The sequence below is a fragment of the Saccopteryx leptura genome, chromosome 6 (assembly GCF_036850995.1).
Source record: "Saccopteryx leptura isolate mSacLep1 chromosome 6, mSacLep1_pri_phased_curated, whole genome shotgun sequence".
NCBI classification, from domain to species: domain Eukaryota; kingdom Metazoa; phylum Chordata; class Mammalia; order Chiroptera; family Emballonuridae; genus Saccopteryx; species Saccopteryx leptura.
Window position 1 is genome coordinate 41,007,741 of NC_089508.1, and position 26,011 is coordinate 41,033,751.

General features: G+C 46.1%; 1 protein-coding gene and 1 pseudogene across 4 annotated transcripts in view; one reads left to right on the plus strand and one right to left on the minus strand.

The window, feature by feature from the left end:
* Positions 1–26,011, minus strand: part of DAAM1 (dishevelled associated activator of morphogenesis 1) — a 168,401-nt gene that overhangs the window by 88,843 nt on the left and 53,547 nt on the right. For all 4 annotated transcript variants that reach the window (XM_066388082.1, XM_066388083.1, XM_066388080.1 and 1 more), the window contains exon 2: positions 12,491–12,709. In XM_066388082.1, coding sequence (XP_066244179.1) covers positions 12,491–12,673 — 183 coding nt within the window. In that variant the 5' untranslated portion in view covers positions 12,674–12,709. The remainder of the gene's footprint in view (positions 1–12,490; positions 12,710–26,011) is intronic.
* The window catches only part of LOC136375842 (single-stranded DNA-binding protein, mitochondrial-like), a 29,835-nt pseudogene continuing 28,356 nt past the window's right edge, over positions 24,533–26,011 (plus strand).

The window sequence follows — 26,011 nt, forward strand, 5'->3', positions numbered from 1 at the left end:
CCCACATCGAACTGCACTGAATAGGTATGAAACTGGGAGAGTTTTCCTTTTATTTGGTGCAGATTTCACATTTCTATCGTCTTTTGTTGCTTTCCTGTGACCGGTCAAAAGTGCATCATGACTTTACAGACACACTGTACACTGTGTGTGTGTGTGTGTGTGTGTGTGTGTAGTTCTATACCCATGAGCCAGAAAGTATTTGCATTTTTTATACCACAGGCCAGACAGTATTTGCATTTTTTAAAAAAAGTTTTTTTCTTCCATCTCTCCATGCTCCCTCCATTTCAATCCTCATAATCCAATTAAGATGTACCTAGAAATAAATGGATTGATAACAAAGTATCTAACATGCAGTCAAAAATCTAAATTTAACCTCCTTAAGAAAAGGACAAGGCCCCGGCCGGTTGGCTCAGTGGTAGAGCGTCGGCCTAGCGTGCGGAGGACCCGGGTTCGATTCCCGGCCAGGGCACACAGGAGAAGCGCCCATTTGCTTCTCCACCCCTCCGCTGCGCTTTCCTCTCTGTCTCTCTCTTCCCCTCCCGCAGCCAAGGCTCCATTGGAGCAAAGATGGCCCGGGCGCTGGGGATGGCTCTGTGGCCTCTGCCTCAGGCGCTAGAGTGGCTCTGGTCGCAACATGGCGACGCCCAGGATGGGCAGAGCATCGCCCCCTGGTGGGCAGAGCGTCGCCCCCTGGTGGGCATGCCGGGTGGATCCCGGTTGGGCGCATGCGGGAGTCTGACTGTCTCTCCCTGTTGCCAGCTTCAGAAAAATGCAAAAAAAAAAAAAAAAAAGAAGAAGAAAAGGACAATTGAAAGTCCTTAGCAAGATAAAATATAAATTTGGGGCTTCAGGGAATAAAATGGTTTTTGTGGACCTACCTTAAACTTTACTGCCTTTGGTTAGCAAATCAGAGGACAAGAGAGAAATGTAAGAAGCCAACCTGGGCCCTGGCCGGTTGGCTCAGTGGTAGAGCGTCGGCCCAGTGTGCGGAGGACCCAGGTTCAATTCCCGGCCAGGGCACACAGGAGAAGCGCCCATCTGCTTCTCCACCCCTCCGCCGCGCGCCTTCCTCTCTGTCTCTCTCTTCCCCTCCCGCAGCCGAGGCTCCATTGGAGCAAAGATGGCCCGGGCGCTGGGGATGGCTCTGTGGCCTCTGCCCCAGGCGCTAGAGTGGCTCTGGTCGCAACATGGCGATGCCCAGGATGGGCAGAGCATCGCCCCCTGGTGGGCAGAGCGTCGCCCCATGGTGGGCGTGCCGGGTGGATCCCGGTCGGGCGCATGCGGGAGTCTGTCTGACTGTCTCTCCCTGTTTCCAGCTTCAGAAAAATGCAAAAAAAAAGCAAAAAAAAAAAAAAAAAGAAGCCAACCTGACCACTTTACTGTCTCTAAGCAGACAGGATCCCAACCAGTACAAAGAAATGTATCTCGCCCACCCGCATGAAGGTCTACTGCCAACACTGCCTTGAGTCTTAGAAGTAACACAATGTTCTATTCAAAAGTGCAACAGGTGTAAGTAAGCAAAGCCACCTATATCAGCATCACCTTATAGCACAGCCATCAGCTGTTCTCTGGGCCAAACTTATTTATTTATAAAGTTCTGGGTTTGGAATAATTTTTTTTGTCTAAATTGTATGTTGGCAGCAGCTCACACCTGCTTCCCAAAAATTAAGCACAGAACGCGCTGTTGCCCACATCTGCATTCCCACCTCGCTTGGTGATATACGGCATATTTTCCTGCTGTTCTAAATTTTTCTATGTCCTCATCAAGTTGATTTATCCAAAAATGCCACAGCGTTAAGCAAAGATCTACTCGATGTTTTTTTCTTCTCTGTCAACTAATAATGTCCTTTACCTAATCATAGCCTTTATCTAAACAATTTTCTCTTTTGATCTTTATAGGATTGTCAAATAAAAGTATTTTTTAACTTCATGGAAATAGAACCATTTTAATATCAATTCCTTCATTAGACCCTTATTTTTGGCTTCCAGACAACTGAATACTTACTTTGAGACTATTTTAGGCATATCTTTGAAGTTTTTATATAGTTTGATTTCCTCTGCTTAATTACTGAGCAATCCTTTACATTCTAATTAAGAAACAATAGATTACAATCAGTTTCTTTTTTCTTTAATCATCTTAAAATGAAACGTTGTTGCTGCCCAATCTTTTCATCTTTCTTAGAGACAGGGAACTGAAACTTTCTATTCTTAGTCAAGGTCTTAGTGTAAAAGGCAAGTTTTAAAAATAAAGAGATACAAAGTGTTCATTAACTCTGGTGAAAATGGAAGAATTTTATTATTAAAGAGAGCTTAAAATTGCCCTGGTAATTAAAAAAAAAAAAATTAAATTGGCCGAGAAGATGGGTAACAATTCCCATGGCTACTAAAAGTACAAACTCTTATACTGGTAAATCCCTAAGACTAATTTAGATTCCTATAGTACCTTTCAAACCACAGTGACTTCAGAATATATTGAGAAATTCAGAGATTACTGATGTAGGTTCCCAGGGGACTCATTTGGCACAGCTCACCTTGACTGAGAATTCACCTAATTCTGATACATCAACCGAATTCTCTCATTCCTTCTATCTTCATTTTCAAATTCTATGCTGGTTACTAATGTTAAGCATGTCCTCAGTACTTAAAATAATAATAAAACTCATCCACAGTAAGTGTATTTAGGAAGATACAAATCTTTCCAACAACCTATAGTATCCATCATCATTACCTTCCTCATTAAGATTGTAACTTTTTAAACAATCCTCAATAGTATATATAAATAATTGTTTAATGATTGGTAATGAATTTCTCAGTAAATTTCTTGAAAATATTTTATATTTCCTGGAAGGCACAACACCCTTTAATATCCCCAAACATTAGGCTCATTGGCCAAATAAATGAAAGACTAAAGCATTGGGTTTGAAATAAAGCCAGATTAACCAAAACATGGTAGAAAATGGAACTGGTGGCCCTGGCCGGTTGGCTCAGCGGTAGAGCGTCGGCCTGGCATGCAGGAGTCCCGGGTTCAATTCCCGGCCAGGGCACACAGGAGAAGCGCCCATCTGCTTCTCCACCCCTCCCCCTCTCCTTCCTCTCTGTCTCTCTCTTCCCCTCCCGCAGCCGAGGCTCCATTGGAGCAAAGATGGCCCGGGCGCTGAGGATGGCTCTGTGGCCTCTGCCTCAGGCGCTAGAGTGGCTCTGGTCGCGGCAGAGCGACGCCCCGGAGGGGCAGAGCATCGCCCCCTGGTGGGCATGCCGGGTGGATCCCGGTCGGGCGCATGCGGGAGTCTGTCTGACTGCCTCCTCGTTTCCAGCTTCGAAAAAATGAAAAAAAAAAAAAAAAAGAGAGAGAGAGAGAGAGAGAGAGAAAGAGAGAGAGAGAGAGAGAGAGAGAAAATGGAACTGGTAATATCTCAGGCTTAGAGAAATGTGGATGCATACTGCATATTATTTCCAATTAGATATAAATGCACAGTGATGCACAGATTAGAAATAAAAGCTTTTCTCTAATAAGTCTGTAAAACTGATTCCAGGTACACAAGCAATGTATGTGCTGTAAGACATGGAATTTACTATAGTACACTTTAAAAATAATACCAAGACTTGGCCCTGGCCGGTTGGCTCAGCGGTAGAGCGTCGGCCTGGCGTGCGGGGGACCCGGGTTTGATTCCCGGCCAGGGCACATAGGAGAAGCACCTATTTGCTTCTCTACACCCCCCCTCTCCTTCCTCTCTGTCTCTCTCTTCCTCTCCCGCAGCCAAGGCTCCATTGGAGCAAAGATGGCCCGGGCGCTGGAGATGGCTCCTTGGCCTCTGCCCCAGGTGCTAGAGTGGCTCTGGTCACGGCAGAGCGACGCCCCGGAGGGGCAGGGCATAGCCCCCTGGTGGGCAGAGCATCGCCCCTGGTGGGCGTGCCGGGTGGATCCTGGTCGGGCGCATGCGGGAGTCTGTCTGACTGTCTCCCCGTTTCCAGCTTCAGAAAATAATAATAATAATAATAATAAAATAATACCAAGACTTGTCTTAAACTTGCTTTCTCACCTAAAATCTTACCAGGAAAAGCAGTGGGACATTTTGTATGTTTCATAAGGTAAGAGAGCATAGGAAACCTAAGAGGAAATATCAATTTCAGTATCACTGTTGCTGTAAAATATTCTGTAGATAACCTTAGTTCATAACACTCGGTGCATGCAGGAGTCTATGCATTGCGTAGGAAAGGGGAAGGGGGCTTCTAGTAATTTTATTTTAAAATTAAAATAGCCAGAGGAAGTGTGAATAGTACAAGACGGCATTTCATCTCAACAGCTGGACTCAAAGGAAAACATACTTAGAATCTACTCAGGGAGACATACTGTATTTCCCCATGTATAAGACGCTTCCATATATAAGATGCACCTTAATTTTGGGGCCCAAAATTTGAAAAAAATGTTTACATAAAGTTATTGAACTCAAGTTTTTTTTTGTTTTTTAAATTTTTCTTAAGCTGGAAACGGGGAGAGACAGTCAGACAGACTCCCGCATGCGCCCGACCGGGATCCACCCGGCACGCCCACCAGGGGCGACGCTCTGCCCACCAGCGGGCGATGCTCTGCCCCTCCGGGGGGTCGCTCTGCGGCGACCAGAGCCACTCCAGCGCCTGGGGCAGAGGCCAAGGAGCCATCCCCAGCGCCCGGGTCATCCTTGCTCCAATGGAGCCCTGGCTGCGGGAGGGGAAGAGAGAGACAGAGAGGAAGGAGGGGGAGGGGGTGGAGAAGCAAATGGGCGCCTCTCCTATGTGCCCTGGCCGGGAATCGAACCTGGGTCCCCCGCATGCCAGGCCAACGCTCTACTGCTGAGCCAACCGGCCAGGGCCTAACTCAAATTTTACTCATCATAAAATTCATACAACTCCTCATCACTGTCAAAACTCCCATCCAATAACTTGTCCTCATCTGTGTCTAAAGACGAATCACTGTCTTCAACAATGAGTATAAAAATAAGCACACACACAAAAAAAGAGGAAAATGCAAGTTAAAAAAATCTGCAGCCAGTGTATAAGATGCACCCAGTTTTTAGACCCCAAATTTTTCAGGAAAAGGTGCATCTTATACATGGGGGAATTCGGTAACACCTTTTGCTAAATTTACCAAAACCTCATAGAGACCGCATTTATGTTTTGTAACTATAACCAGTTAGCAAATATTTTGATGTACTTTGGTATATTTAGTTCATTAAAAATCCTGTAGAAAAAGCAGAAGTACTTTCCTCTGGTTCAGAAACAAATCTGATACATATAATTTCACCAACAACACAACTATCCCACTCCCTTTCCAGGCTCACCTCTCAGAACCCCCAATGACCACAGCCTCCTTCCTGCTTCATTGTACATCGGTGTGAACGTACACTTCCTCAGCCTTCGGCCCTTTCCCTCTCACCCCCAGCACTTATGCATGCTATCCTCTCTGTAACCCTCCTTCCTCTCCTCGTCACTTCAATGACTCCTTCTTGTTTTCCACGTCTTACATTCAGTGTCACCTGCTCCAGGAAGCCTTCTAAGATCCTGCGTACTGGGTTAGGTGCCTGTGGGCTTTGGGAGTCTGTGTCAGTAAACAGTCCTCTCCTGGCCCAGAATGTTTGGAATTACTAAGAACTAGCTAGGAAATCAACAAATGGAAATGAAAAGTTGGGAGAATCCAACTTTCATCTGCAGACAGCTGGGCTCGCTGAGATCTCGATGCTGAATTAGACTTTTATCCACCAATCCTAAGGAGAGCTGAGCAACTGCAGAACTCCCCAAAGGGCACTCATCCCTGCGAAGCTTAAAGCACCAAGGGTCACAGAAGAGGTGTTTTCTGAAAGCAAGTTAATTTGCAGAGAAAAAAAGAACGAGAAAGAAACTGAGCTTCGCATTTTCCAAAGAAGAGACAGAAGAGAAGCTGGCACTGTTACTCCTCGGCAAGAGAGTTAAGGGTGGCCTTGGCCGGTTAGCTCAGTGGTAGAGCGTCGGCCTGGCGTGCAGAAGTCCCGGGTTCGATTCCCAGCCAGGGCACACAGGAGAAGCGCCCATCTGCTTCTCCACCCCTCCCCCCCTCCTTCCTCTCTGTCTCTCTCTTCCATTCCCGCAGCCGAGGCTCTATTGGAGCAAGGATGGCCCGGGCGCTGGGGATGGCTCCTTGGCCTCTGCCCCAGGCGCTAGAGTGGCTCTGGTCTCAACAGAGCGACGCCCGGGAGGGGCAGAGCATCGCCCCCTGGTGGGCAGAGCGTCGCCCCCTGGTGGGCGTGCCGGGTGGATCCCGGTCGGGCGCATGTGGGAGTCTGTCTGACTGTCTCTCCCCGTTTCCAGCTTCAGAAAAATACAAAAAAACAAACAAACAAACAAACAAACAAAAAGAGAGTTAAGGGTGAAGAACGAAACGGAACCTGTAGGTGGGACTTCCTCTTTGTAAAGACATGGGAATAAAGGTCATTCCCCAACAGAATGTACTGCCTGAGACACCCATTTCGTAGCATTGGTTGTGTTGGGTCAGACTATGTGTTTAGTTACCTACTTCCCTTGTAGACCTTGAGCCCCTCAAAGTCATTAAGGATCATGTCTGTTTTGCTCACCAGTTACTTTAGGGCCTGGCACCGAATATACATACGGATCAAAAGAAATGGTCTGTCAATTAATGACACATTCTTCTGTTCATCCCCAAAGAAATCTCCTATTGCTAACATTGAGATGGAAAAGTTACTTGGGAGCAAAAAAAAAAAAAAAAAAAGGTATATAATGTAGCCATGCTGTTTGGTGGGGAAAACCTAAGACCTTAAGAGCCGGGAAAAAAGTACCAGACTTTAGCTGAACCTTATTTTAGGGGAACAGGGCTGGGTCACAGATTGGATGTGTTCTTGATTTGTGGCTGAGACAGAGGTGAGGCAGGGAAGGTAAAACAGGAAAAAGGATTGATACTGAGAGGCATTAAATGCATGGTTCGCAGAGATTACACAGACTCTCAGGAGTTGGCAAATACACGGAGAAACTGGAACTTTCATATACTGTTGATGAAAATGTTAAGATGGTGCAGGCAGTTTGGAAAAACGTCTGGCAGGTCATCAAACGTTCAATAGTGTCACCACACAACCCAGAAATTCTACTCAGGTTTCTATCCAGGAGAACTGAAAATATATCTCCACACAAAAACTGGTATATGAATTCTTCCTAATAAAGACTGACAACAACCCAAATGTCTATCAATAACAAATAGAGCAACAAAATGTGGTCTGTCCATATCACATCTGGCAATAAAAGGAAGTGAAGTGCTGACACATGCTACAGTAGGGACGAACCCTGAAAACATGTATGCTAAGTGAAAGAGGCCAGTCACAAACGATTACACACGACCACATATTATATGATTTTGTTTCTATAAAACACTCAGGATGGGCAAATTCCCAGATACAGAGTGGACTAGTGGTTGCCAGGAGACGGTAGGGCTGGAGGTTCTCCCCCACCCTACCATTTGCGGGGTGGCAGTGAATGGGTAAGAAAGTTGCCTTTGGGGTTGATAAAAATGTTCTAAAATTTATTGTAGTAATTCTATGACTATACTAAAAGCCAATGAATTGTACACTTTAAAGAGATGAATTACATGGCACGTGAATTGTATCTTAATAAAGTTGTTATTTAAAAAGAAACTGGTGGCCCTGGCCGGTTGGCTCAGTGGTAGAGCGTCAGCCTGGCGTGCAGGAGTCCCGGGTTCGATTCCCGGTCAGGGCACACAGAAGAAGCGCCCATCTGCTTCTCCACCCCTCCCCCTCTCCTTCCTCTCTGTCTCTCTCTTCCCCTCCCGCAGCCAAGGCTCCACTGGAGCAAAGTTGGCCCAGGCACTGTGACAACTCCATGGCCTCTGCCTCAGGTGCTGGAATGGCTCTGGTCACAACAGAGCAACGGCCCAGATGGGCAGAGCATCGCCCCCTGGTGGGCATGCCGGATGGATCCCGGTCGGGCGCATGAGGGAGTCTGTCTGGCTCCCCATTTCCAACTTCAGAAAAATAAAAATTAAAAAATAAATAAAAATAAACTGGCATGGTGTGAGACAGACCCCCAGAAACTACTGCTTCCTGAATTGGAAGGCTTGTGTCTCCTGCCTATGACAGGCCACCTGCTGGCGAACAAGGCACTCCCCACCGCCCACCTTCTTTAAAGGTCCCCACGGCTGACCTCCCGTAAAGGCTTGCTTTATTTATGAGATGATAAGGTTGCAGTAGGCTATTCTGAAAGCAACCCATTTGGTATCACTTTTAAAAACATCAGATGAGTGTCTCATCAGACAGAGCCAAGGAAATTAGCTTACAACCACCAGGTCGGTGAGATGCTTTCCAACAGATACAAGGTGAAATGGCCTGCAAGCTGGGACCCACATTGGCTTGCTCACCACAGGCAAACAGATTAGCTTTCAAGAACAGGAAAAGCCCGGGATATGTGCTCAGAGTGTTGTGCCCAGAGAACACCTGTATTATTTCCCTGCACTGGGCTGTGAGATGAATAGCACTGACTAGGAGCCAGCCTTTTAAGGAAGTTATCCGCTTTAATAATCCTCATACCAACCCTATAGGAGAGAAGGTATTCTCCCCATTTTATAGGCAAGAAAATAAATCCAAATTCCAACAGAAACCATCTTTTTTTTTGGGGGGGGGGGCAAGAGAGGGACCGGGAGAGAGATGAGAAGCATCAACTAGTAGTTGTGTCACTTCAGTTGTTCATTGGTTGCTTCTCATATACGCCTTGATGTGGGGCAGGGGGTAGCTCAAGCTGAGCCAGTGACCCATTGCTCAAGCCAGCGACCTTGAACTTCAAGCCAGTGACCTTGGGCTTTAAGCCAGCAAACTTTGGGCTAAAGCTGGTGAGCCTGCATTCAAGTTGGATGAGCTCATGCTCAAGTAAGCAACCTCAGGTTTTCAAACCTGGGACCTCAGTGTCCCAGGCAGATGCTCTATCCATTGCACCACCCAGTAAGGCCAACAGCAACCATCTTAAGAGAAGTTACCCTAGCTTGCAGAGTGGTCTGACTCCAGAGGCCATGCACTCTCCACCTCCCCACGTGGCCTCCCTCGCCTGTGAACTGGCAGAGGCAGAATTGCTTCTGCGGCGGCTCAAGAGAAACCAGGGCAGAGGTTTCCAGTGGCTTTGAGTCTACTTCCCTTGTCCCAGGACACCCTTGGCAGTTGGATAGATTTGTGGTCTAAGTCTCTAAAATCAGAAGTAGACAAAAATTCATCTGTCACTCACCAGGACAGACACAAACCTCAAGATAATTTGTTTTCCAATGGTTTCAGCTTAAAATTCTGGTTTGGCATTGGCTTTTTAACAACTAACAGCTGTAGGCAATTTTCACACAGAATAAAGACATCAGTAAGGCAGAACTTGGAATTTTCTCCCTTATGACTACAGAACAATGAGCTGTCTTCAAAAGACACATGGAGCTGCCACCACATTCTGGCTCAGGTCTCATTCTGGAAGGATGACAGAATACAATGGAAAGAACAATGGATGTGGATGCTTTGAGGGTTCCAGCTCTGCCCACCGGCTCCACGACCACCAAGGAGATCTTCATCTATCAGCAACATCTGTCCCCTTAGGTTGACTTCTGATTTTAAAATGTTCTAAGTGGGAAATAAAACCAAGCCTTTCAATACATCATTACTGCCTATTTTGGAAGTCATCATGGCAAATGATTCACTGTCCCTCCCTAGGAGAAAATTCTGTGTCCTCCACCTACACCAATGACCTCAGGCTTGGATGTGTGACTTATGGTACCAGTCTTTATAGGATCCCTACCCTGTGAACTCAGGAGTGGCCATGTGATTTGCTTTGGCCAAAGAAATGTCGGAAGAGGTGACGTGCATTTCCAAGCATCAGCTTAGAGCCCACTAGCAGTTCACCATGTCTCTCTTTCCACTTCCACCAGGGTTGGGTCCTGAACACAAGATGGAGAGGAGCAGAACCACAGCTGACCCACACTGGTTACATCGGCTGTTGTATCCATTTGCAATCACAGGAAACACTAGCTTAAGATGACCATGACTAAGGCATTAACATTGGTCCCCGCTATTTCCCATCTGACCTTCAATTGCTTCTCACAACTCACTTCCTCCAGAAAGTTTCCCTTGACCATCCCCCTCACCACCATTTCCTCCACCTCCTCCACCTCCAACACCAGCTCCACCTTTTCCAACACCATCACCTCCTCCACATCCACCTCCACCACCACTACCTTCTCCACCACTACCTCCTCCACCTCCTCCACCACCATCACCTCCACCACCACTTCCTCCTCCACCACCTCCACCTTCTCCACTACCTCCACCACCACCACTACCACCACTACCACCACCACCACCACCACTATATCCACCACCTCCTCCACCTCTTCCACCACCACCACCACCACCACCACCACCGCTACTATATCCACCACCTCCTCCACCTCTTCCACCACCACCTCCTCCACCACCACTACCTCCACCACCTCCTCCACCACCACTACCTCCACCACCTCCACCACCACCTCCTCCACCACCACTACCTCCACCTCCACCACAACCTCCACCACCACCTCCTCCACCACCACTATATCCACCACCTCTTCCACCTCCACCTCTACCTCCACCTCCACCTCCTCTACCTCCTCCACCACCTCCTCTACCTCCTCCACCACCTCCTCCACCACCTCCACCTCCACCACCACCTCCACCTCCTCCACCACCTCCACCTCCACCTCCACCTCCTCCACCACCTCCACCTCCACCTCCACCTCCTCCACCACCTCCACCTCCACCTCCACCACCACCTCCACCTCCTCCACCACCTCCACCACCACCACCTCCACCTCCACCTCCACCACCACCTCCACCTCCACCTCCACCTCCACCACCACCACCTCCACCACCACCTCCTCCACCTCCACCTCCACCACCACCTCTACCACCACCAGCACCACACATTTACACACAATCTATGCGTAAGTGGGTTGTGCTTCTTCCTTTGGTGGCATTATACCTTTATTGGCCCCCTTTCGCTAGTGAAACTGCCAGCTCTTTGGAAGCAGGTTTTAGTTTTCTATTTTGAACCTCATTAACATCTAGAACAGAACTCCGTCTGCTGTGAAGATGGCAGAGGGTAGAAATTTCTGAGAAACACTGAAATATTCAACATCATGAAATAAAAACACACTGCCAAGAGTCATCCCTCCTTTTCTGCCAACCAGTTTGGTTGGGAATAGGCCTTTAATCTACACAGGAGACCGGAACTCAAATGACAGCTTCACAGTTCTCCCTCACATTGGCTTATCTTGTAGGAGGCTTAGAGGTGAACTCTACTCTAGAGGAGCTGAAGTGACAGGATCAGTTCAGATAATACCCCTGGGGGCACAAACAGCCTGCATTCCTGTCTGGACACGGTCACGCACAAAGAGGGCACTCTCTAGTATTCTTCCAACAATATAAATGATCTGATCACAACTAACTCCATTACAGATCGCCAGTGGTGACCAAGGTAGATAGAGGACTCATGTAACACTTACTAAGCATCTAATGAGGACCAGGCACTGGCCCATTATACTACTTATTATTCTCATTGAAACATTGCATCAAATTAGGAGGAAGTATTATTTTTTTCCCTCCATTTCCCAGAAAATAGGCTCAGAGAAGTCCTATGCTTTTTCCATGCTTATATGACTAATAAGGTCAGAGCAGTTATTTGAACCAAGGCCTCCTTAATACCCACGCCAGGGCCACCATCTCCTCTTGAAACACAGAATGAAAAGAAACACTGTGGGAGATGCTTGAAAGGCTATACTGAAGAGAACCCTCCCATCTCTTGATGAATGAATGGGTCCAACGTTTTCCATCTCTCGATGAATGAACAGGCCCTACGCCAGATACATCTCTTACTTCAGGATAATGGATTCTGAAATATGATTGTATCTAGAAAAAGCTTCCCACAACGGCTATTATCACAGTCCTATGATTAGGCTAAATAATTATACTGAACTTAAGTAATAATGCCTTTCATCAAAGGGTCAAGGACATGAGGGGTAGTATGACTAAATTTCACAAAGATATTAATGCTGTGCCCTGGGAGTGGGGGTGGAGGGTGCACTGGGGACCCCCAGGAGGTACAAAGCAGATGAGAGAACTGTTTATGCACAACAAGTGCACACTCAGGTTGGGATGCAGAGGAATCAGAAAGGGCAACTTAGGATGCAGTACTGCCTCGTATTAGTGGAAGACCTAAGGGTCTAAATCGTTCCCCTTAGAGCACCAGCAAGGCTCTTTGATGTAGCTGTGCTACCTTTTCCTTCTTTTTCCACGGGCTCAGCGCTCACAGTGGGGCTGCAGACATAAGGGACAGATGGCAGTCATCTCAACTGATGATGCAGGGCAAGCCCATGGCTGACCCAACCAAGCCCCTCACACCCTCCCCTGTCCCTCCCAGCTCCCAACCACCGCCAGGATCGAAGTCTGGGACTCACCACAAGTTCACTGAACATGACGTCCAGCTCCTCCACAGGGGGCATGGGTAACGCTGGCTCCATGGTCTGAAGCGCAAAGTTGCTATCATTTCGCAGCCGATACGTGATTTCTGGGTGATCATTATTTCGGAAACAGCAAAAGATGAATGAAATCCCTCGTCCACTTCTCTTCCTTGGGGCCATGGCTGAATTCTGCTCTATTTCTTGAGTGACTACACTCTGCAAAGAGAGGACATGACATGGTAAGAGTGCAAAATGAATAAAACATTAAAAAAAATAAAATCAGACCAATTCAAGAAAGAGCCCCCTGCGCTGCAGGCAACGGCAGGGCCTCGTGGGGCAGAGAGAAACCCCAGGAGGGTTTCGAGTCCAGTTGCAGAGAGTCCGTGTCCTTCTATTCACTTGTTGAATGTTTCCTATCACCAACTGCTGAGCCAACAGCCCGGTCCAGTCAGTCCCTGCCCAGCAGACGCGCCATCGCACTGGGCCACTGGCCATTCTCTATCGGGTGCTCTTTCCTGCCAACCCATTTTGTTGTTATTCTCATTGCACGAAGACCCTGCTCTTCCTTGTCCCCCAGAGATCTCTTACTCATCCTTCATAATTCAATTCTAATTTCCCCTTCTTTACGTTCCTCAAGTAGAATTAACAATATGTATGCCAAGGCATATCTATTCATTCCAGCTCATGTCACCTTTTAAGTTTTTTAGGAGTGTGTCTTCATGTTATGCTATGATAACTCGCACTGGGGGGGAGGGGCTATGTACTTAGCATCCTGGCAGCCCTAGTGCCCTGCACAATGCCGGCAAGATAGGAGGCACACAGTTCGTGTTTATTGTGTTAAATAATTTAAATTTATAACAAAAGAAGAAGAACTTAATATGATGAGCTAGAAGGGTCAGAGATTTTCAAACATAAAGAGAAGTTCACTAATAGGGAGATGCTTAAATAATTTATAGCATATCACATAATAGAATACTTTGTACTCATTAAAAAGAATAGCCATCTGTGTACCCAGATATGAAAAAAATGTTCAAGACACTATATGAGCCTGACCAGGCAGTGGCGCAGTGGATAGAGCGTCGGACTGAGATGTGGAGGACCCAGGTTCAAGACCCCGAGGTTGCCAGCTTGAGCACGGGCTCATCTGGTTTGAGCAAAAGCTCACCAGCTTGGACCCAAGGTCACTGGCTCGAGCAAGGGATTACTTGGTCTGCTGTAGCCCCACGATCAAGGTACGTATGAGAAAGCAATCAATGAACAACTAAAGTGTTGCAACGAAAAACTGATGATTGATGCTTCTCATCTCTCTCTCTGTTCCTGTCTGTCTGTCCCTATCTATCCCTCTCTCTGACTCTGACTCTGTCTCTGTAAAAAAAAAAAAAAAAAAAAAAAAAAGACACTATATGATATATACCACATACTAAAGGATTACATGCTTTTTTCTGAATATATTGATATGTAAGAAAATGGTTTTTTTTGTTTTTTTTTTTGTATTTTTCCAAGGTTGGAAACAGGGAGGCAGTCAGACAGACTCCTGCATGCGCCCAACCGGGATCCACCTGGCATGCCCACCAGGGGGCGATGCTCTGCCCATCTTGGGGCGTCGCTCTGCCGCAATCAGAGCCGTTCTAGTGCCTGAGGCAGAGGCCACAGAGCCATCCTCAGCGCCTGGGCCAACTTTGCTCCAATAAAGCCTTGGCTGCGGGAGGGGAAGAGAGAGACAGAGGGAGGGATCGAGAAGCAGATGGGCGCTTCTCCTGTGTGCCCTGGCCGGGAATCGAACCCGGGACTCCTGCACGCCAGGCCGACACTCTACCACTGAGCCAACCAGCCAGGGCAGAAAATGTTTTAATAGCGATAACTTTCAACTGGAGAACTACTCGTTTTTCACTTTATACCCTTTTGAATTTTAATTATTAGCATAAAAATACATTTTTAATGATTGCATAATTTTTTAAAAGTTGTAACTATATGTATTGGCTTGCAAAAACATACTGTCAAATGAAAAAAGCAAAAACCTAAATTACTTATGTGTAAATACAGCAAAAGGCCTGGAAAGATACACAACATATCCCTAAATTGGAAAGAGAGAGAACAGGGATGGGAAAATGGCAAGAAAGGAAGCCTTCTTTTCATTACATATATAATAATGAGCATATTTATGTATAATCTATGTAGGTCTTTAATTTTTAAAGAGAGATGGGGTAGAGAGAAAAGAGAAAAAGGGAGGGTGTGACTTGGCTGTTCCTGGATTATAAGGGCGGAGGAGGAGAAAGGCATCCCTGCAGGGAAGATGGAGGGAGAATTCACCACCGTGTGAATTTCAGGGAGAAGCCATGGGGAGTCAGACTAGAGAGGGGTGCTGGGGTGGAGAAGCTGTGGCCCAGGCTGAGTCTGGATTTATCCCACAAACAGCTGGGAGTCACAGTTAGCCTCTTCTACTCTTCTCTCAGAGAGAGAGAGAGAGAGAAAGAAAGAGAGAAAGGAAGTGTGCAGGGGTGGTTGGGCGTTGATTACTCTAATTTTTAAAAGAGCTGCAGGCAGGTGACCTTGCTGGAGAAACTAGAATGCATGCTGAGCACCCACACAGAGAGTAGACTGCGGATGATCAGACATGCGGTTAACGTCACCGTGACAATGTCAGCATGCCCTGATGCAGGACTAACACTACTGCAGGCAGGTACCTCCTGAAAGAGAACTGAAGGCTTGAGGGGCAGGCAGAGGCCTGCAACTGTCCTTGAACTGATTTCAGGGCGGGTGCCCAGGAACAGGAACAGAGAGCTGTGTCATTCCCAGGTTAAATTTAAAAACAATGGATAGCTGTTATAAGGAAACATAAGGAAGAAGCTTTTATTTTATTTTATTTTATTTTATTTATTTTATTTTATTTATTAAGTGAGAGGAGGGTAGATAGAGAGACAGACTCCTACATGAGCCCCATCTGGGATCCATCTGGCAACCACTGTCTGGGGTCGATGCTCACTCGTACCAACTAAGCTATTCTCAGCGCCTGAGGCTGACACTCAGACCAACCGAGCTATCCTCAGCACATGGGGCCGACGCTTGAACCAGTCAAACCACTGGCTGTGAGAGGGTAAGGGCAAGAGAAGGGGGAGAGGGAGGGGAAGAAAAGCAGATGGTTGCTTCTCATGTCTGCCCTGACTGGTAATCGAACCAGGACTTCTGCATGCCAGGCCAATGCTCTATCCACTGAGCCAACCATCCAGGATCAGGAAGAACTCTCTAAAGTCTGAGAATGGGACAGAATGGAAGTGAGAAATCCCCGGTCTGTGGTCTTTAGACTAAACTGTTAGAAATGCCTAAGGTGTAAAGTATTCCAACTATGAGAGGGAAGGTGGGGAGAGACAAGAGATGTCCAGTAAGTGCTGATTACAACTTCTCATACCAGTTTCAGTTCCAGCAGCTCTGCTTTTATCCATTTTGGATCCTGAATTACTAGTTATTTATCTTACTTTATAAAAACCTCCTGTGGCTACTGTTAATATAAGACTATGCAAAGGCCATCCAAGAACCTCCAAGGGGCCCTGGCCGGTTGGCTCAGTGGTAGAGCGTCAGCCTGGCGTGCAGAAGTTCCGGGTTCGATTCCCGGCCAGGGCACACAGGAGAAGCGCCCATCTGCTTCTCCACCCCCCCCCTCCTTCCTCTCTGTCTCTCTCTTCCCCTCCCGCAGCGAGGCTCCATTGGAGCAAAGATGGCCCGGGCGCTGGGGATGGCTCCTTGGCCTCTTCCCCAGGTGCTGGAGTGGCTCTGGTCGCAACAGAGCGACGCCTCGCCCCCTGGTGGGCATGCCGGGTGGATCCCGGTCGGGCGCATGCGGGAGTCTGTCTGACTGTCTCTCCCCGTTTCCAGCTTCAGAAAAATGCAAAAAAAAAAAAAGAACCTTCAAGGGTCTCCACCTCACAATGTAACACTTTTTGTATGAGTCACTGCACTTCAACTACACTGGCCATGCAGCCTCCTACCTCAGGGCCTTTGTGTCAGCCATGCCCTTAACTGGCAAGTTTTGGCCCACATTTGCACATAGCTAATTCTTCCTCACCATTATGAACCTCAACATGAATTTTACTCTCTAAAAGATGACATCCCCAACTATCGTTCTGCAGTATCGGTCTCCTGCCACGCCCCAGTCACTCATCCTTTTAGCCTATGTGTTCTTCATGGCGGTTACCACTATGTGAAATTATCCTATTTGATTATTTTATGGGGCAGGGGCTTGGCACATATTGTTCATTGCTGTGTCCCCAGAACGTGACAGTACACGAACATGTGTACTAACCTATTCAGTGAAATGTGGTTAAGGCCCTCTTAGCATTTTGTGATCCCATGATGCATACCCAATAGGGCAATTTGTGGCCTGGGTCTTTTCTCTCCCCACTGAAGAGTCAACTCCAAAAGGAAAAGCGTCCACCACAAGTGCTGACTAGTGCCTCACACAGACAGGCGTATAACCAAAGTACTTGGGAGAGGAATAGAAAGACAATTGCTTCAGTTTTACATTTTACAAGTTGTTTCACTTAAACCCCAGCTATATTACATTCTGGCTGTATTGAGGAAGGGCGCAGGGGAAACGTTAAGATCTAAAAATCAGTCCAAAGCATTTTTCAAGTCTTAAAAAAAAATGCCAATAGCTCTATAAACCAAAGAGTATGAAGGTCTTGGCTAGTTTCTAAGATGTGTAATAAGATGCAGAGCCTATTATATTTAAGAAACTAATTGAAATCATTTTAACAAGGATGAAATACTGCCTTTAACAGGTGACTTGTGTTTAAATGCCTCTCAGTTAAAGCCCAAAGGCCAAGTGTGATGCTGGTTCCTCTGTGGAACCCCAAATACCAGGTCCTCTTTTAAACCAAAACTTAAACTGCAGATGATGGCAGAGCTTTGGGGTTTCCAACAAGCAACCATTTCTAATGCACATGTCTGGAACTCCACTCTTCACAGCCTAGTCTCCTAGACACAGACCAAAACTAGAAGCAAAAGTGATCATTCCTCTTGGACCCCGCCGCCCCCAGCGGCAGTCGCTATGTCTAGCTGGTTAACTTCATTAATGAGGGACCCCGGCAACTGCCTGTGTGTATGACTTTAGTAAATACATTGACACCCATCTCCTTCCATCACCCCCACTTCACATACGAGACTTTAAGAGAACACTCGGGAGGGAACAGGGCAATTAGAAACAGTTTGAGAGAGCCTTGATTTGCTGGTAAAGGCCAAGAGATGTTTATTCAGAAAAGCCTAATTGGTTAGGAGTGGGGCAGGGAAGCTTGGCAGAGGTCAGGAAATCTGCTTGCTTAATAGGCTGGAATCCGGTCTCCACCCTCTCCAACCTCAAGGTCATGACCTTAGCTCAGCCTACCACATCTCCTGTCTGCATAACTACAACAGCTTTGAACTCTTCCCCTGTCCCTTGATTTCCCAGTCTAGAGGGCGGCAAATCTTTTCTGCAAAGGGCCAGATAGTAAATAGTTTCAGCTTTGCTGGCCATTAAACCTCTATCACAATTACTCAACTCTACTCTTTTACTGTGAAAACAGGCCAAATGCATCTGTAAACATGAGCACGCCTGTGTGTCACTGAAACTTTATATGTGGACTACAAAATGTAAATTTCATATAGTGTTATGTTACAAAATATTCTTTTTTTTTTATTTGTTGTACCATTTTAAAATGGGAGAAGCATTCTTAATTCATGGACCACACAAATCCAGGTGGTGTGCCCATGGGTTGAGGGTCGCCAGATTTGCCCTAGTCCATCATACTTACCCATTTAATTCATGAAGTCAAATGCTGATCAAATACCAATTAGGTGTTTAACACTGGGCTAGGTACTTAGGAAAGAGTGATGAAAATGAGATCGTGTAACCTCAGAGGGCTTATTTACTGTGGAGAAGGCAGAAAAAAAAGTCAAGTAAACTAAAATAAGCATTGATTTTGGTTAGTGTTCCAGGGAATGCAAGAAGAAAATGGTGGCAGGCAATGGTGGCGGTGGGAGTAGACAGCTGCTTTAGAGAGTGTGACCGGAAGGCCCCTCCAGGGAGGGGCATTTAAACTGAGACCTAATGGATCCACGGACCAGCCCTGCAGTGTCAGGGAAGAGGATTCCCGGCAGAAGGAGTGTGTATGGAAGCCTGGAAGCCCCGAACAGGTGGGGAACTTGGCATGTCTGAGTTGGGAAAGAAAGACCAGTAATGCTGGAGCTCAGCGAGTAACGGGGGTGTGAAGAGAGACGGGGCTGGAGAGGGCAGGGGCCCGGACCCCAGGGACTCACATACTGTCTGGGATTCACTCTCAGCACATCATAAATCTGACTGTGCCACTCAGCTCGGCATTGTCTCCTGGATACAGTCCAACTTTCTGGCCTGGACCACAAGACTCTCAGTGGCCTGACCCTTGCTTACTTTATTTTCTACCCTTGTGCCCCAACACCCTGAACACTATGTGTCCACACTGCCCCCCGTGTCCCACCCTGCCCCTGTGCGTGCACTCAACAGACCCGGACAGGAGTCACACTTCTGAGCCCCTATCTCTGCAGTTTTCTTTCCTTCTTTGCCTGACATCTTCCACACCATTCAAGACCCATTCAAATACTGATGCTTTGATGCGCCTTAAGTGTCCCAGAGATGGTCACACATTTCTTTCCACACCTCTAGCATTGTTTACACAGTTGAATGGCTTTTTGTTATTGTTGTTTCAGGCCATTAGACTGTGAGATCCTGAAACAGAGACCACAATTCACTCATTCCTGGGCACACAGTATATTCTCAATAAATACTTGCTGAATGCAAAAACATAAGCGCCGAAGTGAACGAATGATCTCATCTCTGAACTTCGGGGTCGTGTGACTGAGTGTTCTTCCCACAGCTGCCTGCAGATCTGTTTTTCACAACTGCCAAAACATGCAAAGCCAATCAGATCGCCAAGTGCTCTTTAGCCACTTGTCAAGCTTTTTGACCCTGACAGTCATCTCACTAACAGACTTCATCCTCGGGGTATTTGTACCTTCCCTGGAGCGAGGAATTTCTTGCTGGCTGAACTAACTGGTGCCTGTTTTTTCCACCCAACCTCAAGTAATCTCCTTTGGAAACAGACCCACGAATAGAATCTCTGAGCCGCTTCCCCATTCCTGACACTCGGTGAACGCTTTGCCCAGGACATACTCCCTGAGCTGTCAGAGCTGAGCCTCCTCAGTCCACAGGCCTAGACGGAGCGTTTGGCGCTGGGGAGACAGATGAAGAAGACCCACAGGTTAGGGAGATCACAGCCTCGTAGGGACATTGAGGGAGCAGTGAAGTTGGTCCTTCTGTCCAGTGAAGAGGGAATTCACAGTTACTGAAACCCAGGGCCACTGTTTCCACACTGTGGCCCCTCTTCAATCAGATCAGCCTGAGGGAAAGGACTAATTCCACCCTGATAGTTGGGCCCTCAGCCAGAACACACCTTCTCCTCTCCTCTCCTGGCATTGTTGCAGAGGGGTAAAAGTCACTTCTGGGACATCCAGAATGCAATCCATCTACAACATTACGGATGACTATTGCTATGCTGTGCACAAGGAAGCAATTAAAAAGCTACTTAAGATGCTGGAGCAGGTGCATTTTGCTTAGCAAAGAATAAGAAATTTAATCCATCTGTGGCCTAGCTCAAAGTCAGAGTCATTTGTACTGTCTTTAAAAAAACAAACAGGACTCTCAATGTGGCAACAGTAAAAAAATGAGAGCCAAATTTTAAGGAATGTAGATGATGATAATAATAATGATAATGATAACAATAATAATAATAATAATAATAATAAAAGACACTGAAGAACAACTTACAGTCCGCAAGGAAACTCTCCTTAACATTTTCCCTTTTGATAATGCCAGGTCATAATACATGTGTGATACGCACAGTTTGTTTTCTACAAAGCAACACACAATCAGTACCAAATATGTGGGGAAACGTGAAGGTCACGTTGACCAAATAGATTTGTATTGATAAATACATCACTTAAATTGGTTCATCAGAGACTTCTGCCACACATTTATAAGAAGGCTGTCCAAACAGAGAAATGTGGTCACTGGCTAAGTCACCATGGTTTTCCTCTAACCAGAGTGTTTACATGGGAGACAGCAGCTTAGATGCAGGAGGAAGGGAAAGGAGAGATGGGGAGTTCTCCCACACACTAAGTTATCCAACAGTTGAGAGTCTCTGCCTGTGTTCTTAGAGTGCACAGGGGACCATGTAGGTCATGCCCCATTTCTGTTATTTTGTTCAAGAGAGATAGTAATTCATATTTAACTCTCCAATGATCATTTTAACACTAAAATACTGTCATTGCTCTTTGGAGTTACTGAAACAATGTCACAGACATAAAAAGAGGGACAAGAAAGAAAATTTATGCCATGAGAGCCAACTAGAATAGTTAGAGGAACCCTCGATTTTAATTGCCATATCTATTGTTTTCAGAGCTGCAGTTTACCCCACACTTTCCATTTTATCTAAGGGCCCTGATATGTAATTTGGGATTCAACCACACAGTTATGTTAACCCAAATTCTCTTATCAAAAAGAATGTGAAAGGAAAAATTGCTGTGCTTCTTTCCTTGGCCATCTCTCTCCTCGCTCACATTCCTCGTGTCTGGTTTCATTTCCCAAGTATACCAGATGCCAAATCCTATTTGGAGCTTTAAAAAAAATATCATGGAATACAGTCTCAAGGTTGTAGGAGAAACATTTGAAAGGGGATGTGTTTTCCCTGCAAGTTTCAACATTGTTGCCATCAGGAAAAGGAAAGGGCATCTCTCAGTAAGTTTATCCAGTATAGGGACAACCCCTCCCACATACTTGGTCCCCAAAGGATTTTCTAATAGGGCACTTATTGGGTGGCTCCTGGAAATTCACCCAGCAGTCGGTCCTGTCAGTCCAGTGACTCTTCTGATGCAAGAAGAAAGCAATTGCAGGCACCCCACCATCAACAAGAAAACCAAAAGGCAAGCATTCAAAACAGCTGCCGGCACCCTGAAAACACTTTGGCTGCCCTGCCTACAGTGGAGCAGCAAAAGCAAAGCACACACTCTTCTGTGTGTCCCCCCTGCACCAGTGTAGGCAGGGGGTGTGCAAAGTGGAAGCCAGACCAATCCCCTTCCTTTCCCACTTCCTCCCTAGATAAGGGAGGAAGGAACCCAAGTGGAGTCTGTGCACACCCCCGAGCCAGACTGAGCCTCAACCAGCACATAATTAACAGTTGTTCTCCAAGACCAAGCCATAGACTCCTGCCAAAAGACACCTCACCCCCTCCCTCATGTAAAGAGCAAAGGAGGAGACCTCTAAGTTTCACCCTAAAAAACTGGCAATGACTGTTCTGTCATGACTCAATACTTTAACCATGGGTTTAAGGCATAAATCCCTAAAGCCAATATAACACTGTTCTCGAGTTAGGAAGTTTGGGCTAGTCATGTGACAGAAACCAGTCTGGAAGCCAGGACATCTCGTCTCGATCATCTGGGAGAAGAGCCAAACCAAAAGTGTCACTGGAGCTCCCCACTAAAGAATGCACAGCCTCGCCAGAGAGCCTGTGCCCTTGGCCCTGCTGACCTGTTGCTAGTCTGTGAGTTAAGTCAATAAACAAATTTACACTGACACTGAAAGAAATGCAAATCATATTCCCCCGTTGGGTTTCTACCTTCACTGCAGCTAAGGGAATCCCCTCCGACTGTACAAAGACAAAGCTACACGGGAGGGTAGACAAACACAGGAAGCTACAACTTGATTGTCACATCACAGCTCTCACTCTTCCAAGAGGCCAAGTTTTGTTCTTTAACAAGCTTGTTAAAAAAGAAAGAAAGAAAGAAAGAAAGAAAGAAAGAAAGAAAGAAAGAAAGAAAGAAAGAAAGAAAGAGAGAGAGAGAGAGCCTGACCTGTGGTGGTGCAGTGGATAAAGCCTTGACCTGGAATGCTGAGGTCGCCGGTTCAAAACCCTGGGCTTGCCTGGTCAGGGCACATATGGGAGTTGATGCTTCCTGCTCCTCCCTCCCCCCCTCCTCTCTCTCTCACTCTCTCTCCTCTCTAAAAAAAAATTAATAAAAAGAAAAATTAAAAAAAAAGAAAGAGAGAGAGAAAGAGAGAAGAAAGAAAGAAAGAAAGAAAGAAAGAAAGAAAGAAAGAAAGAAAGAAAGAAAGAATGAATTCAACTTTTTGAATCACCTAGCAGGTCTTTTAGAAAGGATAGGAGAGAAGGACAACACAGTCACCAGAAGAGAGTGCTTGTATACTGCCAGACACCAGCAATCACCTGCCCTCTCTGCTCCGGTCCTTTGCTGATCCCACGGAAATAACCCTCCAGTCAGTCTTCACCGCTACAGGTAAACGCGGTGCCTCTTAGAATGTCTCCCATCACAATCACCACATTGCAGGCATTGGTTTCAGGACTTCCCCAAACAAGCAGCCAACCTTTTGATGACATCCATACGGAAAATGCAAATAATATTAAAAGACAGTGCCCCAAAAGAAATATATCATTCAACATTTTTTGGAACCTTCTCATAACTGAAATAATTCTGGCAAATCCTGGGAGAGAAGAAGCTGAACAGTTATAGACTTAGTTTGAATAACTACGTTTTCCAGATCTTCAGACACAGTTTAATGTGAGCTGGAGAAGATAAACTGAAGGTATTCCGGGTCAAAGGTTCATAGTCATAGTCAGTCCCTCCCCCCAGGGAGTCCATACGACATGGTCCCCAGGAAAAGTTATTTCTGCTACTGACCTTCAAGGCCCCCATCAAATGCTGTTCACACTTATCGCTTCTCAAATACTATAACTACATTTTACCATTGAGGCATTTTACTGCCAGGTAGGTAGGATTTTTATTTCCAAACAGGCCTCTATTGGCAGAATCGTGTCTATCGGCATCCTCGGGAAACTCCAGTTTGCTGGGCTGAAAATAAAGACACAAAAGCCGGCCTAGAGGGCTTCACGTGTCCATTCAGCAAATTTTAAAGCATGCTAATTACCTTCCTCTTTTCATATCTGACTACTTTTATGCCAAGATCACTTTAATACAATTGCAAAAGCAGAAAAATGAAACACTATGTAGAACCAAAGTTCTTGGTGAAAATTAGCCTCCCTCTCTGGTTGCTAGCAGGAAACCCCCATCTTTCTCATCGCCGGCCGGTGACTGTGGGCAAAGCTAAAAGATACAAAATGACACAGGCAGCCGTGGAGTCACGGCCGGGGTTCCAGCTCAACGACTTCTTCTGCGGAGTCAGTTTAGGAATAGACTCGGCATCCTGAAGTGTCTATGACTGATGGACTTTAAGTGGACGTGACAAAGGGAAATGAGAACAACATGACAGAGTCGGAGGGGGAATTTACATTCGATAACTACTGTTTGGTGAAAATATGTGAACCAGATTCCTTTCTCTGACATTCCTGTGTGTATCAGCAGAACAAATTCCGGGAATGAGGCTGGTTTAATCTCTACGGGGCAGTTGTCATCACTACGTCCATGGCTCTGTAGGTTAGTCAGTTTATCTGCAAATGGCGGGAAATACTCTGAGGGGCTGGTGTGTGTGTGTGTGTGTGTGTGTGTGTGTGTGTGTGTGTGTGTGTGTGTGGAAAAGGGCATTAAAAAATAATCTCAGCTTTCCAGTACATTCTAAAGCATTGAACAGGTTTAATATTTCAATCCAACCACTTATACGAAAACAACCACATAGCACACCCAGCTTAGTCACTGAAAAGATGTTGACATCTGCAACACTGACGTGATTCCCCTTCACACTGTCCTCAGCCGCAGATCTCATCTACTGATTCAGTCTGCTTTCTACATCTGAGGGCATCCTGTCTGCACAGGAAAGTAATTACAAATTGGTCACCAAGATAGAAAACCCACTGCGAGCACCCAGGGCCACTGGCTTTCACGCGTTTATCTCAGAAAGATCATTGTGAACAAGTGTGGACACAGCCACCACTTGCCATCACGATATAAAATATGTTGAGAGAAAGCTAAAGACATGGTGATTTCTGGGTTTAAAATTACAGTGCGATGACTTGTTTACAACATCCTGAGTCTTTCCAAATGCCGACTGTTCAGAGGGCTCACTCTGGGCACGGCCAGCACCACACCTATGCTCGCGCTGTTCCCCAGTGAGTCCGGCTCATGACGGGGCGGGGAGAAGCCACCCAGAAACAATAAGGACACATGATGTGGAGTCATATTATGAAAACTGAAACTCGCTTCAAAAGAAGCACTCTGCCCTTCATAAAAACTCTACCTACAAATTTTACATAATAAACAGTTAAGAGAGGTTTATGGAAAGAGGATAGTAAAAGCTTCAACTGAATGCAAGTTCAGATATAGAAATAAGGCAATAAAGAGGCAGCCCAGTCTCCACCTGCTGCAGGTGTTGTGTGGTTCTAGTGGGTGTTGACCTTCAATCAGAACTGCCCCAGCCCTTTGTGAGAGACACACACACCCTCTAATGACTAGAAGTAAAGGCGTTCCTTTGTCATGTCAGCCTATACAACTAATTTTTAAAGGGACAGCACTAAAAAGACCTAGAGAAATAAAGCTTTGACATGAGGTTTCCCAAGTCTCCCTTCATGTTGGGAACCTCCATAATAAATATTTATCTATACAAACTTCAAAAATCTGAACAAAATGTTTCACTGGGCAGGGGGGGCAACCAGAGGAGCGCTCAGCTCCACAATGGGCAACCTAGCAACCTGTGGACGGGAAAGTCAATTGTACTGCCTCAGTGAAGGCAGTCTGCTAGTCTTTATTGTTACTTTTAATGGTCTGGCTTGAGCCACATCTAAGAATTCTTAGATTGCATATCTAGGAATTGACCTACAGATATACTCACACATGGGCACAGAGATAGAGTAACAAAATGTACACTGCAACATTGTAATAGAAAACAGGATTCACAGACCTGGCTCAGGGCTGTATGGCTGTAGCATCAATCTAAGACTAAAGATTAGATTGTAGGAAAAGAAAAATAGAAGCCGTGTTTCAAAGACTTGTATTCCAGGTGCTTCATCAGTTTGTAAGACATGAGTCTGAAATAGCAAGCAGCTTGGTTCTTGAAAATCTCTGAATTGTGTGCAGTTACTTGGGGAAGTGGGTCAGGACCCTGTCGTGAGGCAGGTGGAAAGGAAAAGCCCAGTCACAATATTTTCTCCCACAAGAAATGAGATGTGGAAGTCAGGAGAAAATGAAACATACCAAATGGGGAATGTCTGTCAGAAGACAACATGGCACAAAATTTCAGTATTCTGACCCGGCCTCTGAGATGTGGTATTCAGTATGTGAAGAAGGGGTCTCAAATTTATGTGAAAGAGAAAGTAGACTATGGTGAATACATGGATAAAAATAATGTGCAGCCGCAAGCAACAATCATAGCTGATAACACTATATTTCTGAATGACCAAAGGAGAAGGCGTAGCGTGGACCATTCTTCTCTGGCCAGTGTTTGGTACAGTCTCCTTTCCAAGTCATGTATAGTCTTTATAGTTTCTAAGG